Genomic DNA, 17,500 nt, shown 5'->3' on the forward strand with positions numbered 1-17,500 from the left:
TCTGCCTCGTTCAAGTGAGAAGGAACAAAAGACATTTCTAGGGACATGTTCCTATCCACCAAGAACTGGAAAATCAATTGCGAGATCTGAGTTAACTTCCTAGAGCGTGGCCCACGGCCGGACCAAGCGTGGAGAACAACCATGCTGTCTACCTGAGCATCAATCCTGCAATCAGAAACGCTTTCAGGAAGTGACTGTAATCCCTTGAGGACGGCCCACATCTCCTTCACATTAATATGCTCATTTCGAACAGTTTCTTCCCAGTAGTCACCAACAGAAATTGTCCCGGAAGGAAGGTGAATTCCAACTCCCCAACGGAAGGACGAAGAATCTGACGTCAAGGAGATAGCTACGTGCCGTTCACTCCTCCACCGAATCGCCTTTTCCCAACTATCAAGGAACCTCCAAAACATAATTTCCTCTCTCAGATTCGGAGAGAAATTCACCTCACCACCTCCGGAAGCCTGCGAGATTGACGCCGCCATTTCTCTGATGTAAAATTTAGTCGCTGGGAAAGCCAAGGAGAATGAATTGCACTTCCCCATTAGCCTCTGCAAAGACTTCAAGTGGATAGTAGATTCACGCAAAAGTATCTGCTCGCGTAGCTGAGCAAACTTCATCTTCTTATCTTCAGGAATGCAAAAGGCCTGGGCTACAGAATCCACTATCATGCCTAAATAACAAATCCTAGTTACAGGCCCAAGAACACATTTGGAGAGGCCCAAAAAATAACCGAGGTTTACAAGAACCGAACAGACTATATACAAAGCCGCCACCGCAGATTGATAGCTGTATTCCGACGTCCTCTCCGACAATGGGCGTGACCAAAACCCCTTCACAGCAAACAGTTCCCCATTCAAACGGTCATCAATATACAGAGAACACACGACCCCCAAACCCCTGAAAAAATTTGTCGGACCCAAACCCACAGTCTGGTAAACAAACGGAGAATTTTTCCAACCAAAAGGAAGCGTAACTCCAACGAGCCACCACCCCAGCCACTCAATACCAAAAAACTGCTGAGAACTAGTAGAAAGCAAAATATGGTCATAACCAGACTTGTCATCAATCTTACTCATGTAGGAGTTGGGATACACGAAGCGAGGCACCCCAACCAGCGTTTCCAGTGAAAAGGGAGTGTCTGCCATCCACAAATTTAAAAACCGGGCATCAATGCATAACCTTGGCTTTTGCGGTTCAATCGTCATAGGAAGGACGAGATGGGGCGGCGGCACTTCAGCCACTTTACCCCAAACACGGATCGCCCCTGTTTCAATACGCTGTAAAATTGTTTCCGTAACGAACTTCGAAAACTGTTTGCAGGAGTAGTGATTCTTGAAAATCATAGTAGGGGGTTCCGCACTCTCATACTTTATGCCCATAAAAGCTCCCTTAAAGGGCTTCATGAACTTCTTGACATCCACCCCATGCTCCAACCATTCCAAGACATCCTTCGCAGGTTCGTACCCGGCCAAAATTTTTTCCCAGAGTTCAATTCGAGTACGAAGTTGACCCGAACGAAAGGAGTCCGGATCACGAAACAACAGATCCCGTAAGATGGGAGTTTCCCCCGCAACAATGCCTTGAACATGGGTTAAACAAGCGTCTTCTGAAGTCATTTTCTCCGAACTCGGATTACCCTCCCAAGACAACCATCGGATTTTTCCATGCTTGCTTCTTTCCTCCGCCTCTAACGGCATAAAGGTCATCGTATCTCCCTTGAGACGTTTTGACTTAGGCTAGAACCAAAACACCAAAAAAAAAAAAAAAAGAGAATCAAAAGGACGTACTTAAATGGAGACTGCAAATCCGAGTTCGGAGGAAATGACCACCGTAGCCCGAGTAATCGGGCTCAAGGGCATGCCTAAAGGCAAAACGCTTGTGGGGTCATTCTCCCAACCTCGAGACCACAGACTAAAGGAAAAAAATAAAACATCACATATTTAATAGTGTCTTTACACTTTATTATTGTCAATACAAATATCAAGACAATCCCGATTTCCATTCCAGAACAGGAAAACTTCCAATGATTTCACAATCTTAACGTTTATCTGGGCAAGAGCGCGAAATATGACCCGCCTTTCCACACACCCAGCACTTTCTCGCCGACGGCGGCCTGGGGCTGTAATTGGAGCCACGCCTTTGGTATGGAGCTGGAGGCCTACGCGTCCGTCCAGTGAACGAAGGTTGACTTACTGCCGCGTGCGGCTTAGTTGCCTTGGAAATAACCTTTGCCACCTCGGCCTCATCCTTAGACGCCACCAACTTTATTAACACCTGTTGAAGGCACGGGTTGCCTAATAAAGGACGGCACTGCCTCAGCACTACTTCAAATCGTAAAGCTCTTTCATCCTTTCTTTCCTTGGTGACATTAACCACTTCATCCAGGGCGGCGATCGCCGCATATGGATCAAAAAGAGCAGCTGGGCGCGAGATCACCATTTGGAGAGTAGACAGCGCGCACTCGATTGCCGATGAATCGATTTTCTTCTTCCACTCATCCAACTCCTTCTTGAGTGAACTGACCGTTGTGTTCGGAACCTAACAAAAGGAGAAAACGCCCTATAACTCCTTGATATCCTTAAGCCAGTCCCTACTTTACACTGAGACTGTATCCTTCGAAATCACATATCCTCTTCCTTTAAATTTATTATTTCATACCCTGATGCAATTCCAAATTCCCAACATAAAATCACAACGAACCTTCGCATCAGTTCTCACAACCCGTAAAATAAAGCACACGGCCACCAAGTGACCTAGCGAAATAACCTCCTCTCCTCCACGAGGTCTGGTTGAAATGGATCTAACGCCTTCTATTTCCGCGAACAGACCAGACGCCCTGTTCATCGGTCCTCGACCGTTTTCTTTTGTTTTTTTATTACTTTCTATCGCGCCACCTCGTGGCTCAGAGCATACCCACTGCTCAAATGGTCCTCGACCATTTTCTTCCCTTTTTTTTTTTTTTTTTCCCATGCCACCTCGTGGCTCAAAGCAGACACACTGCTCAATCGGTCCTCGACCATTTTCCTTCCTTTTTTTTTTTTTCACGCCACCTCGTGGCTCAGAGCAAACACGCTGCCCAATCGGTCCTCGACCGTTTTTTCCTTTATTACGCCACCTCGTGGCTCAGAGCAGACATGCTGCACAATCGCTCCTAACCATTTTTTTTAATAATTCTCCATTATTATTCCCTTTGACGCCACCTCGTGGCTCAGAACAGAAACAAACCCTGGCCGAGACCACACGCCCCGCGCCCTTCCCAAGGGACAAGTAAGAAAAAAGGGTGTCAATGGCATAGCTAATTTTTCCCGTCCCGAACAAAAAATAAGAAACAGCTCCCAAATATTGCAAACCCTAATTCATAAGAATAAACGAGAGCAACAGCAGAAAAAACACAATATAAAACAACAACGTATCCCCCAACATTTGAGGAACCGAACCGCGGCGAGTCCAAAGGAATAAGTTAACAATCACGTGCTCGAAGCACGAAAATTAAGACCGGCTCCCGAGAAACCGGAAGGAACATAAACAAGAAAATGCAACGTGATGCAACCAAAAAAAAATAAATAAAAAAAATACCGACGAACCCCAGCTATAAAATACGAAACTAAAAGGAAAACATTGCAGCGGACATGTACCTCAAGGCTCACCGCCGAATTATCCGGCACATTCGTCCCCGCGGCGGTTCCCAGTGAAGAACTCTGGAGCACATTTTCGCCGCTCGCAGTCGTTCCCGATGTTGTCCCGGCACCAGCCTGAGATAAAGACGAAGACGGCGGAGTGGTTTGCTGAACAGAACCTTGAAGGGGTTGCAAAACTCGCTGAGCGCTCGACGGGACGTTCACGTCAGACGGACGCTCCGGTTCGGTCATCTTGACACGGTTCCAACCAAAGTTAGGCTATTCTGACTACTATTTCTAATTTACTCATGCTTATATTATGCGCACGAGGGCTAATGAATATTAATGAAGTATGAATAGCAGGTCCACATCAGCTGTATAGCTGCCAATACTTCAACCCGCTCGAACAAATAAATAACAAACAAACAAACAAACAAACCAGCTTTTCAATGAAATCCAAGGTTTAGGACGATATGTTCTTGATGTGTTCGTCTACATCAAAGTTCTTAGACAAAAGTCGAGAAAGCTTCTGAGCATGATCTTTCATCAAATGCTGGAACTGATTACGGCGTAAAGTTGTAACAATCTTTGTTATAGCAACCACGCGTAGAATCGAACAGATGCCACGAATTTCTTTAAAGATGCCGCGTAGCTCATCCCTTAGTTCATTAAGGTAGGACTTTTTGGCTTTTAACTCCTCGGTTACAACTTGTTTCTGGAACGTCTCAGAAGACTTTTCCCTTTTCTTTGACTTGGTTGCGTCAACTTTGGCAAAGGTAGGCGTCACAGCAAAACTCTGACACAAACGCAAAACTTCAATTGCTGCTTCACATTTAGAAATCTTGATACTACACTTTTCAAGTCGCCTTAAAAAGTGCAGTTGGTTAATCATTTATCGCAATGTTTTATAGTGAAGTTATTGTTATTAAGATTATTATTATTATTATTATTATTATTATTATTATTATTATCTTTTTCTGTTTTTCAATTTTCTTTTTACTATCGTAAGGTGCCTTTGGGCTAAAGGGAAAAGGCACCAATATAAATCTTATTTATTATTACTATTATTATTATTATTATTATTATTATTAGGCTTGTGTAGTCGATGACTTGGGAACCGAGCTATACTGTTGAGGATCGAGAACCTTGAGAACCACATGTTTTTGACATAGTCGGTCACAACACAGTCCTCAGCGAATTGGGACAAGCAAGGAGTCAGAGAGATGGGTCTTAAGTCTTTTTAATGTCATTTACTGCTTTCTTCTTCGGTAGTGGTGATACGAGTTGTCAGTAACACGCAAGGCGGCCGTTGAAATCAACGTCACTTTCGATTTTGCGATTTACTTGTGCAACCAAAAGTACAATAAGCGAGTTCAGAGTTTCAAAAAACGTGCGCGCGTCGGGATAAAAGCAAGCATACATTAAAAAACAAAAGATTTCTAATGTCGTATACTCACGGTTGCACTGGAAACGAGCATAAAGAAGAGGCTGATGCAGGGGAATCTTTTCATGTGCAAATTATTCCTCCCCCATGAGCCTCCATCGCATGTTCATTCCAGTCCAACCGTGAGAATACGAATAAGTTCTATTCTTGCAGCTATTTACCATAACCAAAAAGGCAATTATATGCTTGTTTTTCCCGACGCACACAGTCGTTTCGTGAACTCCGAACTGGCTTATAGAAAAATTAGACAAAGCAAAAATCTCCCAATTTTCTTTTGCTGATGGCGTTTTTTTTTTTTTTGCAATTGCAAAGCATTCCACTCTGTCCAGATAAACTACCGCACTGGTCTGATGAATGTCATGTTTCGACAGATAAATCAAATTTCTCTGCTCTTCCTAAAAACTGGGTATCAATATTTATTTACTTTTGCATCAGTTTTTGTTTTGCATAAGGCAGGCGAACAAACACAAACAAATTCTGTACCTTGACTAGTTCGCATTCCAGATACTAGCTGGCAGGGCTTGACTTCAGTGAACTTTTGTTGTGAAAAACTGATCATGCATATTACTGTACATTATTCACACGGAAAGTAGAACCAACTACCCGCGCTTTAACTTGCCGTGAAAAAGAAGTTGAAGGAAACTTGGAAATGATCAACGTGTCAGCCTCAATGCCAATGTTACTCGATTCCCTTTTATTTTCTTCAATCTTTCTGGGTTGAGTATTTACTAGTAACCACTTGTCTTCTCACGGGGCTGTTTAGGTAAGACATCTACCATGGCACTATAATGATTTACGATACCAAAAGAATATCATGTACTATTAGAGCTATATATTGCGCAAACTCAACGACAACTTGAATCTCCTGGAAAACAAAACTCAGTTTAATTGACAGTTATCACTGTGTACTACCACACGTACGCATTGCGTGCCTATTTTTCTATCATCGATATGTGTGCAGTTGCCATGGAAGCGTTGACTGTGCGTTCACCACTGTTCGCCATGTTTTGATTTTCATTGACAATATTCAGCATGCAGGAAGAAATAGACCGAGCGAAAGCCTTTCTTTTAAAAACGAGTTCTGTGTCAAGCAAAAATTTGTAAGTATTTTCGATATTCGGTATTTCGCAGGTACACAGGCCAAAGATTGGCACTCCTGCCCATAATTAAGTCAAGCTTAGGGCGCTCTCCATTTTGACAGAACTGACCGGCCAGACCGGACATTTGCATTTGAAACGACTAACTCTACAACGCCTTCAACTTAACACACTTCGAGGATTATATATACTCATCCGGAAGAATGCAAGGGATTATCATGCAAGTGTTCCTTCAAATTCAGTTGTTGCATTTGCTTTGCAAACTGACGGGTCTGGCCGGCCAGTTCTGACAAAAGGAAAGCGCCCTTAGCTTTTATATAGAGAGAGTGAATCTGAAATTAATTTTCCTGCTTTTGTATCCAGATATGATCACCTTGGTGAAGTGTTAAGCAAGATCTTAGACGAACGACCAAAGCACTGTGTTGGTACGTTAAAGTTACAGTCGATCAAAGTTTGCTTAGTTCAGTATTAAGCTTAATTATTTTTTTCTTACTAATTATTTATAAATTTGCTAATAAGCGTAAGCTTATGTTCGTCTCTTTTTTGAAATTAGACATCTTTGAAGATATTAGCAAATGCATAAAGGGAAAGACCAAGAGGACGGAAGAGTCACAGGTGTGTAATGTGCTTCCAACTTTGGAGACCTATAAAATTAGGTAGCAAGGATTCCGGAGTAAGTTGTGACATTCCCCAGTTTGAAATCATCACCAGCTGTTCTTTAATCTTGACCTCTTTAATTAATATAAATCGCCATTTTGGTATTTGTCGGGGAGCAGAGGCGGAAAAAGTTGTTCCTGTTGCCACAGAAAAGGTCTGGCATTTTTTAAAAGTCTTTTTTTTCGCACAAAACATTTTTAAAAGTTGAGTGATGTTTATAATGGTTACCTAATATGGCAGGACATACTTGATGATAAGGAGAGCAAAGAAGTTGCAGAAGTCTATCAGAAATTATTTGAGGTGGGTTTATTGGCCTTTTTCACTATATGTACATCCTCTTCGAGAACTTTCATCCTTGTGCTGAGACAAAAAGAAGTGCATGAAATCAGATGCTACTGAGATACAGAGACAGTCACTTGACTGGTGCATGAGATAATTGATAAAGGCAAATACAAGATTGATTTCACTGTGTTTCTGTAGTCCAAAGACCACCAGGTTTTTGTAGTGTTGCGGTTATGAAGATTGTGACTGGCTTTGCCACCAAGATCATAACAAGTCAAACATCATTCTAGACAATGTAGTAAGTTTAACCGTGCTTTCACACAGCTCATAATACTACAGTGTAGATGCTTGAAACTGATAGAGATGGAAACAGAGGGACTAAATAGTCTTTCTGAAATACTTCAGCCCAGGCATCAAATTACATTGAAATGATAAGGTTGAACTGAACTGCGCAAGAATAATACAAAACGATAATTGTTACTCTATCTAACTTGCAATTTTGTTTGTAGAAAGATGGAGATGGGGAGGGAGGGGAGCCAGAAGCAGAAGAAGATGTGGAGACGCCTCTTCCTGATCTTATGAGTTTAGCTTTCTACTTTGAGCAAGCAGGCATTGGACTGAGTCGTGAAGAAATGTTCAGAGTATTTCTTGCACTGAAACAGTTGGTGGACAGTAAACCATTACAGATGGTTCGCTTTTGGGGTATGAAAATCACATTCCATCATATTTTGACCACAACTTTGCAGCATTGCAATCATCACTCAGTAACTGATGTTGCTTGTTATGTTAACTGACCTTCACAATATAATTTATTGCAAAATTTAAATGTGGCTATGAATCTGCTTCTGGGAATTTTTTCTACTTTTGTAGAGAGTTTTGTCTTAGCCTGCTAATCACTTTTGAGCAATAAAATATGGGGTTGCCAAGTTCATTTTTCAGAATATAAGCGTTTAAGGTGGCTCAGAACAGTTTCGACACTTCGAAGACACTCTCGTTAGAACAGATGGTGCTACAACACTGCATCACATAACCGCAATTTTATGGTACCATAATGAAACACTGATTATTTCGAAACAAGATGTCGCCATTGTTGTGATGTTAGAAATTACCTTGAAAACGGAAAAGCCCAGCAAAAACACCCTATATTTTGAATTTAGTTGCTCATATCTCAAAAACAAACTCAGTGACCAAGGCCAAGATGAAACTTTTGGCAAAGTTTAAAAAAATTCTGTACTACAGAATCAGAGCCACCTTAAAAAATGATCACAGAATTAGGGTGGCTCTAATCCGCTTTACAAAATTTTTTGAAACTTTGCAGAAAGTTTGCCCCAGGTTTTGCCCTTCTGATTATTTTTAGAAACAAAAGTTATGGGGGTTAAATTTAATAAGGGGTGTTTTTACAGGGCTAATAGCCATTGCCACGGTGACATATTATGCCACAATAATGACAGAATCTTATTCAGCAATAATTCATGTTTGATTTGGTCCCACAATATAATTTGCTAATACATGATACCGCGTTGTAGTGCCGATCCTTCAAATATGAGGGTTACTTGGAAGTGTTGAAACTGTTTTAAGCGACCTTAAAGACCAAAATTGTGTTATTGGATGGCTCTTTTGTTGCCTTGGTGACTGATTACTGTATGCCACATTAATGAGTGCATCTTGTTAATTCACTGACTCGAGAGTGAGATTTAACAGATTTTACTCTGTCTAATGCCAGACGATTTTACTTGTCAACTGGGGATGTTCTAGGGTGTTTGAGGTGTCAGTGGGTTTAAAGGAATAATATTATGGGTGTTTCATAGTTGCATGTGACCATAAGATTGCCGTTGCATAAAACAAATAGCACAATTTGTTGAAAGTGTTGAAACTGGTTTGAGCCTCCTTAAAATGGTTTTTAACAACTGCCTCGCAAAGTGGAGGTTGGGTGCCTGAGACATCCAGGAGCTGCCACTATTGGCAGCCAGCTCCCAGATGGAGACCGCTTCCATGGCTGGCAAATCCAGGCAACCCAGCCATGAGCCCCCACGCGGAGGGAGAAAGCAGGCACCCGTCACACTGATAAAATAGTGGAAAGAAAGGGAGGGACAGGGGAGGGGAGACAGCCTCCAAGGAATCCCCACCCTCAGGAAAATGCTAACGCTCAGAAAACGCTGACTAAAATGCCAACAAAACTGCTACAACGCCCTAAGGACGAAAAAACATGAAGAATCCTGGCAACATGCGCATATCTAACAAACCGCTGACCGCGAAGGTAAAACTTGTGCTCCTAGTTGTTAACTCAGTTAAATTGCATTTTAAAAACTGCATTTAATGTTGTTATTTTGAGATAACAAGAATGGAAATCTAATAAACTGCACATTCTTGGAAATATTTCACAAAATAGACAACTACATGTACTTCCATTTGTTACAGCCTTAAACCTGTGTGCATTCAGAGGCAGTACACTCTATCCAGTATCATCCTTAGCTGTGAGAATTTGATAAGCAAAGATTGTAATTAATGTCAAACCAGTAATAATTTTGTATTTGACAGGCAAGGTGTTTGGAATAGAGTGCAATTATTACATAGCTGAAGTAGAGTACAGAGAGGGAGAGGAAGAAGAGGATGAAGAAGAAGAAGAGGTAAGAACATTGCTGGTGGTTTTAGCAAAACTCCTACTACTGAAATCACAGGCGCCCCAAGCTCAGCGTGAGCAGGGCCGACAAAAATATGAGGATTTGTATGGGAATCCCGATAAAAAGCTTAAGAGGATAAGTATATTGAAAAAGTTCTCAATTAAAAAGCCTAACCTTATAATTTGCCAACGCGGGTAACTTCCTTCCTGTGTGGTTATTTTCCTGATCCGATGGGATTTGAGCCATTTCTCAATTTCGTGGTTGCCAACGGTTAAAATAAAATCTCAAGGCTGGAAACTAAATTCTCAGGTGCCACCAATTTGAGTCAAATATTCCTAGATAAAATGTTCCCACGGTCACAATTCCACATCACAATCAATTGGCAAAGATTGAACTTTCATCTCAACCCACCATCAACGCAATACAAGTTCTGCGAGCGACCTCATTTGCCCCGATTTGTGACGTCTCATTCTTGATGTGAGCGAGGCTGTGGAAACATATAAACCGCGGCTTGAGAAGAATGTGTACAAAGAACTTTTCACCATTTTGGAAATGGTGTGTGGTCACTGATGGTTGAGCGGTGGGGGAGATACCTACCGGGGATGTTTTAAGAGACAGGATTAAAATACAAAATGAGTGGTCTTACAGTTTCAAAAATATGGAAGACAAGTTTTGTCAAACATGCAACCGAAAATTACTTCCACCGTCACATGCTAATTTAATGGTCAACCGAAAAAGCTGGAAGAACAAGAACTAGATTTAGTGCAACTGCTGATAAAAATTAAAGCAGACCTTCGGTAACTTACATGGCAAAGCTCGATACTTAGAGGTAGACGTGCAAAGACTTGCGCGCTTGGCCAAGAAGAAAATAAAAATGTCATACGCTTGGAGGCAGTTCATTGTAAACACGTAATGCTTTGTTGTTTCAAATTTCATGCTTGTAAAGCAAAATTGTATGGTTTATAAATACCAGTATAGTTCGTGGGAATCAATACCGAAGTCTCACTCCAATGATAAGTTGAGTTTTTATCCCTTGTTGTTTTGGTTGCCGTAAATTTTGAAGACGATTCAACGACAATTATATGAATCGTCAACATAGCAGTAATTTAATTATCATAATGTCAGTCATGGAGAACAAATATTAAACAGTTCCTTTCATTTAGCAATCAAAACAATTTCAAGTACAGTAATGACGTTGCAAATAAATTTCTCAAAGTCATTAATTATTCATGCAGCTCTTTCCCAACCAGAGCATCTTATTCTGGTCAGGTGGATGGGTTTAGAAACCCAATGAAAAATGAGTTGAAAACTTTGGAATTAGTTTCAAACACGGATGGAAATTGTCTTAATTAATCTGCATATTCATAAAGAAAGAAAAACACATGACGATAAACAACTTTATTTAATCACACATTTTACAAAACAAACTTCAAAACCTAAATTATATACTGCTGACGTTAAATGTAAAGGTACAGTTATTAAATACCCCAAAACAGAAAGGGCCATTCTTTTTGTAAGTTTAAATTCTCCCTCAATGGTGGGAACCTCGTCTTTTGGTTTGCTTCCAACCTTGCTGTACACTTCCGACCTAAAATGGCACTAACGTTAGAAATTCCCAGTTCTAAGGCATACTAATTTACTACCTATCCCTGCATTTAACAGACTAGATGCACACACTTTTCCTCTTAGCTAGTTTTAGGAGGGCTAAATCTGCATGCACTCTGCCATTTGCTTTGCGAAGCAACGTGTTCGCTCAGAACTGACAAACAGCTCTGGAGGTAACAACATGATATGATGATCACAGAGCAGCAAGTACGTGACAAATTCACATTGTGCTTACCAAAAACAGCACTTCAATTCAGAAAACTTATCCAAATGATAATTTAAACTAATTTTCTTTGTTGAAGAAATTTCAAATGTTTTCTCGCGTTTGGAAACCTGGTGAAACCTGAAGCACCAGTTTTTGAAATAGTATGTAAAAGAAAACATTTGACATCTCTTCTCTTTTGTCTTTATCGCTCATTGTGGAACATCGAAGGCAGGACAAAATGTCTTCTATATGTGTGAAACTGTAAGACCACTCATTTTGTACTTTAATTCTATATCTCTAAAACGTCCTGGGTTGAACTCTCTTGAAACATCTCCTCCTCCACTCAACCATCAGTGACCACATATCATTTCCAAATTGTAGAAAGCTCTTCGTACACCTTCATCTCTTGCAGCGGTCTGGGTCTGTTTCTTTACTTTCCCACGGCCTTGCTCACATCAAGAATGAGACGTCACACATCGGGCTCCCCAAATGGTCACGTGAGCAAGTCAAAATTCAAATGCGATCGATCATTTTTTTCGGGGTGCAAACAGTTTAGTGATTTCAGTAGTAATTGCATTGTAAAAGACACAGCTATGTTAAATTTGGAAGACTGCTCTCACACCTCGAATAAGTTTCTGATATTTTAGATTATATTTTTATTAGTGTGATTTTCAATGAATACCTATTTTTCAATTCAAATTAATGTATGTTGCCCAAAATGCTGGATAATACCACGTACCTATACCATATGAACCAATAATAGTTGTTGTTAAGATCGGACAAGATAGCAAATGGGTGCTTGACATCATTGTGCCTTTTGAACACCTGTACGCTGTATGTTCCATTAAAATTTTTTTGACTGTGATTGTACTGAATTCTGAAATAGATACATGTTTGATTTATCTTAGCATATTAATCCCCATCCAGTTGCCAAACAGAATGCATTGTGGTGGATAGCAGCTCTGATTCCATGAATATAACAAAAAATAATGTTAATTGGTCACTCAGTACCCTCACTGGCCAGGGATAAACTGTTAGTGGCTCATGAAAAGGAGGAGAAATTGTGGTGGAATATACTTAATTATTACTTATGACTGTACATGTACCTCTCACTCCCTTCTTCCTTGCCCTCTACCCATTTCATTATTGTTGTCCCCCCTTTCATTAGTAAGTTACAATCCTCTATTTACGGTTTCTGAAAATCGGTGAGGTCTTCTTTGTTTGGGGGAATCGGGTCAGTGTGGAATCAATGTCCACTGTAGAGTGGTCCATTTCTTTTGTGTCCTATTCATCCCCAGATTCCTGGCAGAGTTGCCACACAGTTCAATCTATTTGGAAAGGGGGACAGCAAAAAATGGACACAAAATATTTTCTTAATGTTTTAGCTCAGGCCATGGCATGAAAATGCATTCCTTAATTACGGTAATAATACCGTTGAGATTGTGAACATTATCTTGAAACATTGTGAATGCATGTTTTGCACTGCTTTGTATTCTATGTTTTAATCCAGCAGGGTGAAGGTGAGGCAGAAGAACAACCAAAGGATGAGGATAAAGGTGATGAAGGTCAGTTTCTCTTTTTCTACATCTACCCGCTGAGTGCTTGTTTTATACAGTGTGAAGACTTCTTACGTGATTTTCTTTCAGATGAGGAAGGTGGTGAAGAGGATGACACACCCAAACCAGATTGGAAACCTCCTCCTGTTATTCCTAAAGAGGAGAACAGAACTGGCACAAACAAGAGAACTTTCTTTGTCACAACTGAACGTAAGTCTACGTCTTGGTCACCATAGAAATAGAGTTCATTGTACTTTCATATCTTGATTGCGAACACATTTTGTCCTGTCTGTCATAAAAGAAATCATGAAGTTACTGGGACAGGTGTTAGTTTCCTTATAATAAGCAAATAAACAGAAACCATGTCTGTTGTCCCATATTATCAGACTAGATTCTAGTCCTTTGGGTATCAATTTAGTCTAATCTATTCTACAAAATTTCATTTTTTCAAACAACCTGGGATGTTGAGAATAAGGTCATCGTCAGCCTCAGGAGATAGTATGCTCTATTAAATTATACAGGAATTTTTGTTGTTGAATATACATAATACAACTGAATCAGTATGTTTGATGGGAAGGTGTGGATATGGCCAAACCTGAGTCCCAAAGTTAATTTTAAATAAAAAATAAATAAATAATAGTATATTATTATCATTATCATTATCATTATCATTATCATTATGTTTCCTATGTATTTATATCTAATTTTACCAATAAAGCATGACAATCAAATTGCTTACAGCTGTAGTCTTTAGGAGCATGGTACATTGTACATAGTACATGTAGTTGCCATCATGTTACTTTTGTGATATGATTTCCACAATGCTTTCAGGTGAGTTTGATTGACCAAATTATGTTGTCACAAAAATTCACACACTATCAAGTGTGGATCTGCATCTTTTGACCTTCTTAATGATATTATGTCCTCTGTAGCCAGTAAACAGTGTTAAGAAAAATTGTCATTGGTGTTGTGTTTTTATTATTGTTTTTAGCTGGTAAACCATGGGTAAAACTTCCAGCTGTGACTCCTGCACAAATAGTGGCTGCTAGATCTATTAAAAAGTTTTTCACTGGACGGCTTGATGCACCTGTAAGATGAAATGTCTTTTTTCCTTTCATTGTGTAAAATTATAGCCCCGTTAGCTTTGATTAAGGATATGTTGCAAGTCAAATTGTACCTTCAGGTTTTTGTTTTAACCTTAACAAGGTCAATTCCTTTCAACCTAGGTTATTATGAACTGTTTACAAAAGGGTTTCCCCTTTTCTGGGAATAAAAAGTGGGGCCTAGATTTTTAGGGGGTGGGGGGGGGGGGATAAAAAAGAAAATAATGGGAAAAAAAGAGAAAGCAATTAAATTCCTCCCCTATCTTTTCCGTTCCTTCCGTTCTTTTCCACTTACCATCTCTCCCTTTTCCACTTACTGTCTCTCCCTTTTCTTCCCTTCTTCTTTGCTATCTTTTCCTTACATTTATCTATGGACCGTGTCACTTACCTTGAGCTTCCACAGCATAATTTCCATGCCACTCCTAGGATTCGAACCCTCACAACAATGGGCGCCCGAGATTACGTCCCCTCTGAACTAACCGCTAAGGCATCAAATCAGCAACTGAAATCCGCAGGATAATTTTTTCTACCAACGGGTTTAAACTATTTCCAAGCATTCATAGCAACCACCATTTCATAAATGCATAAATGACACAAAGCGAGACAGTTAATTTGACCGCCGGTGGAATTTGATGAAGAAGTGACGGGTGGCTAAATTTATCTGAAGAAGAGTGAAAATGCTCAACTGAGTCTCCAGTGCAACAAAAGCAAAAGTTATTTGCAAGAAGTGGGCTCTTGATTCTGAGGGACAAATCGTAGACAATGACTTAACAATTAATGTACAAAGTTTATAATAATATGTCGCTATGCAAAATACAGGAGGAACAAGGCATTGTTACTAGTCAATAACAAACCGATTTTCTTTCTTATGTGCAAATAGATCTGATTAATTTTCATAAAATAACCTGTAACTCGGTTCTAAGGAGCATTGCAGTGTAGCTGTTTCTCTTCATGTTGAAAATCATTACTCAAAGTATTAGTGGCTATTTTTTCTCAGATATAGGGAAACATCAGACCTTGCTAGAACACTAGAATGTCATTCTGGATGGTGTGATTTTGGTCAAAGTTTTAATCTGACAAAGGAAAATAATTTGTGAGTAAAGTGATGACAGATTTTTGCTGCAAACATGATGTTCGCACTGTGCACAAAGGATGGTGGCACAGGCAAATAGAACAACGAAAGACAACCTTTGTGGTTTAATTGAAGAAAACAACTTGTCACCAAACCACTGGTGTCATTATCGTGGAGAAACCACTTGTATTAAAACGTTACCATTCACAGAACTGTATGAAGTGGTGTTCGGAATGTCTTGGAGAAAAGGAATCAAAAAGCCACAAATGAGTGGACAAGTAACAGCAACATCAAATACAGATCAGGAAAATGGTCAATAATAATTTTGAAAAAGTGAATGAGCCCTACATTGAAGGAAAGTGGTGTCTGACACTTAATATGCAAACTGCGTGCAGACTGCAAACTGCAGACTAAACCCAAAATCACAGTTATTGAAAGCTATAACCATTTAAAAATCGGTGCATAGACTTAAATACTGTTTATCAGCATTATTTGAAATGGTTGCTTACACTTAAATGCTAACTTATCAGCACTATTTGTAGGCAGTTTGCAGTCTGTGGTCTGCAATTGTCATACACCTGAAGGCGAAGAAACAAAAAGAAGAAGTTCGAACTTCAGGATTATAGGGCACTGAAAATTAATAAAATGGACAAGGAAACGTCCAGGCTTCACCCAAATGTGCTACTTAATTGCTCAAATTGAACAACTTGATGGGGATTATGCCGTAAATGAAAATAATCACAATGTTTGGTTTAATAACTACATACATCTTGACAAACAGACAAACAGAAAAAACAAAACTAAACAAAACAAAACAAAACAAGAAAAAATCCAAAAATTTTATTTGATCGTTCAAAAGAAATAACAATTACATTAGAGTCTGCAAAATTGCTTCTGAACAATAGATGAAATTCCTTTTTGCTGACTTTTTTAAAGTTTTGTTTTCACTTACTTTTGATTATTACGAATTCAATGTAAGCAAATTAAGATAGAGCAAATAACTAAGCAAATTTAAAATCAGCAATGCATCACGTTTCAGTTGTTTTATTCCTTTGAAGATATTTCAATACTGTTGACCCCTGTCCTCCTAAGAAGATTCATCCATGAACAACGTCCTTCTAAAAAGCTCTGAGGTAGAAAAGTAAAATTGTTTATCCTGCACAGTATGCCTAACCCCAACCTTAATGCTAACCATTTAAAATCTCAGTGAGTGCCTAGACTTAACAACCATTGGGGTTTTATAAAATACACTCCTGAAAAATTTAAGTCAAGTCCACTCACCTCCAGTACAAATTTACTTGCAAATATACATATACTTTCTAATAACTGTTGGATTTTCATTTACTTCTTGAAATTTCAACCAAGGTTGAGAACATTTTAACCTAATTAAGTTGAAACAAATTGACCTGGTTTGGAAACGAATTAACCTAAGGAACAAAATGACGTGCAACAGATATATATGTCTAACAGTGAACGCTATAAAATACCATCCAGCTGATGAAAGCTGTATAATACATGTAACTCACTCACAGCTGGTCCTATATCCAGGGCATAGGTCTATCCACCCTTTGAACAATAAATAATGGAACCTGTACAAAGTGCGTATGCAGCAGCCTCTCTACCAGTATTGAGTATTGTTTTATATACTGTTTACTTAATGCAGTTTACTATGCAGTGCACACTGAACACTTACAGACTTCAGTATGCACTTTCACAGACCTTGTGGCTAGCTTTCACAAAAAGATGTCTTGAAATTCTTCTTACTTAGCTGTGAATATCGATATCAAGGGTTTTTTTTGTCCTAAAATAAGTTGGTAATTAATTAAAATACCTCTGAGGATCAATTCTGTCAACTTGATCATGTGTATTTATTCCACAAATGTCTGAATACCTCCAGCGGTTTTTTTTGGTTGTTTTCGTTGTGTTGTTGTAAGTTATCTTTAGAATTTAAAGTCTTTGAAGTGCCTAGAGCAATTATCAATTAACTCATTAATTTTGCGGGTGTGTGCACTTCGAAAAGCAAGAACTCATGGTAAAATTTTGTTTCTGCAGCTCAGCATGTTTGGTGTATTTCACCCTTTTACATGTACCTCAAAGAAAACAAGGCAATTGACATAAACTTTGAACAACTTTTATCTGTTAAAGTGATTAGACTTAACTGTAAACTACAATTAATAATAATAATAACAATAATAATAATAATAATAATAATTAATTTTTTTAAAGTGCTTTGTTAGT

The 17,500-nt window shown here is 39.2% G+C and overlaps 2 protein-coding genes across 3 annotated transcripts in view; one reads left to right on the plus strand and one right to left on the minus strand.

Annotated features, from left to right (window-relative positions):
* LOC138019406 (uncharacterized) overlaps positions 1-3,684 on the minus strand; it is a 5,343-nt gene extending 1,659 nt beyond the window's left edge. The window contains exons 1-2 of the mRNA XM_068866179.1: positions 3,639-3,684; positions 1-2,541 (exon numbers count right to left, since the gene is read on the minus strand). The exon at positions 1-2,541 is cut by the window's left edge and continues 1,659 nt beyond it. Of these exons, the coding sequence (XP_068722280.1) occupies positions 1-1,709 (1,709 nt within the window). The 5' untranslated portion in view covers positions 1,710-2,541; positions 3,639-3,684. The remainder of the gene's footprint in view (positions 2,542-3,638) is intronic.
* LOC138019245 (radial spoke head protein 4 homolog A-like) overlaps positions 1-17,500 on the plus strand; it is a 48,130-nt gene that overhangs the window by 15,918 nt on the left and 14,712 nt on the right. The window contains exons 1-9 of one of the 2 annotated variants that reach the window (XM_068865968.1): positions 6,031-6,164; positions 6,525-6,586; positions 6,715-6,776; positions 7,059-7,118; positions 7,610-7,802; positions 9,639-9,727; positions 13,042-13,096; positions 13,178-13,297; positions 14,079-14,176. In XM_068865968.1, coding sequence (XP_068722069.1) covers positions 6,097-6,164; positions 6,525-6,586; positions 6,715-6,776; positions 7,059-7,118; positions 7,610-7,802; positions 9,639-9,727; positions 13,042-13,096; positions 13,178-13,297; positions 14,079-14,176 — 807 coding nt within the window. In that variant the 5' untranslated portion in view covers positions 6,031-6,096. Of the gene's footprint in view, positions 1-6,030; positions 6,165-6,524; positions 6,587-6,714; positions 6,777-7,058; positions 7,119-7,609; positions 7,803-9,638; positions 9,728-13,041; positions 13,097-13,177; positions 13,298-14,078; positions 14,177-17,500 lie in introns of those variants that run through there. The other variant, XM_068865967.1, reaches the window with a different exon arrangement.

This window comes from Montipora capricornis, chromosome 10 (assembly GCF_036669925.1).
Source record: "Montipora capricornis isolate CH-2021 chromosome 10, ASM3666992v2, whole genome shotgun sequence".
In the NCBI taxonomy this organism is placed as follows: Eukaryota; Metazoa; Cnidaria; class Anthozoa; order Scleractinia; family Acroporidae; genus Montipora; species Montipora capricornis.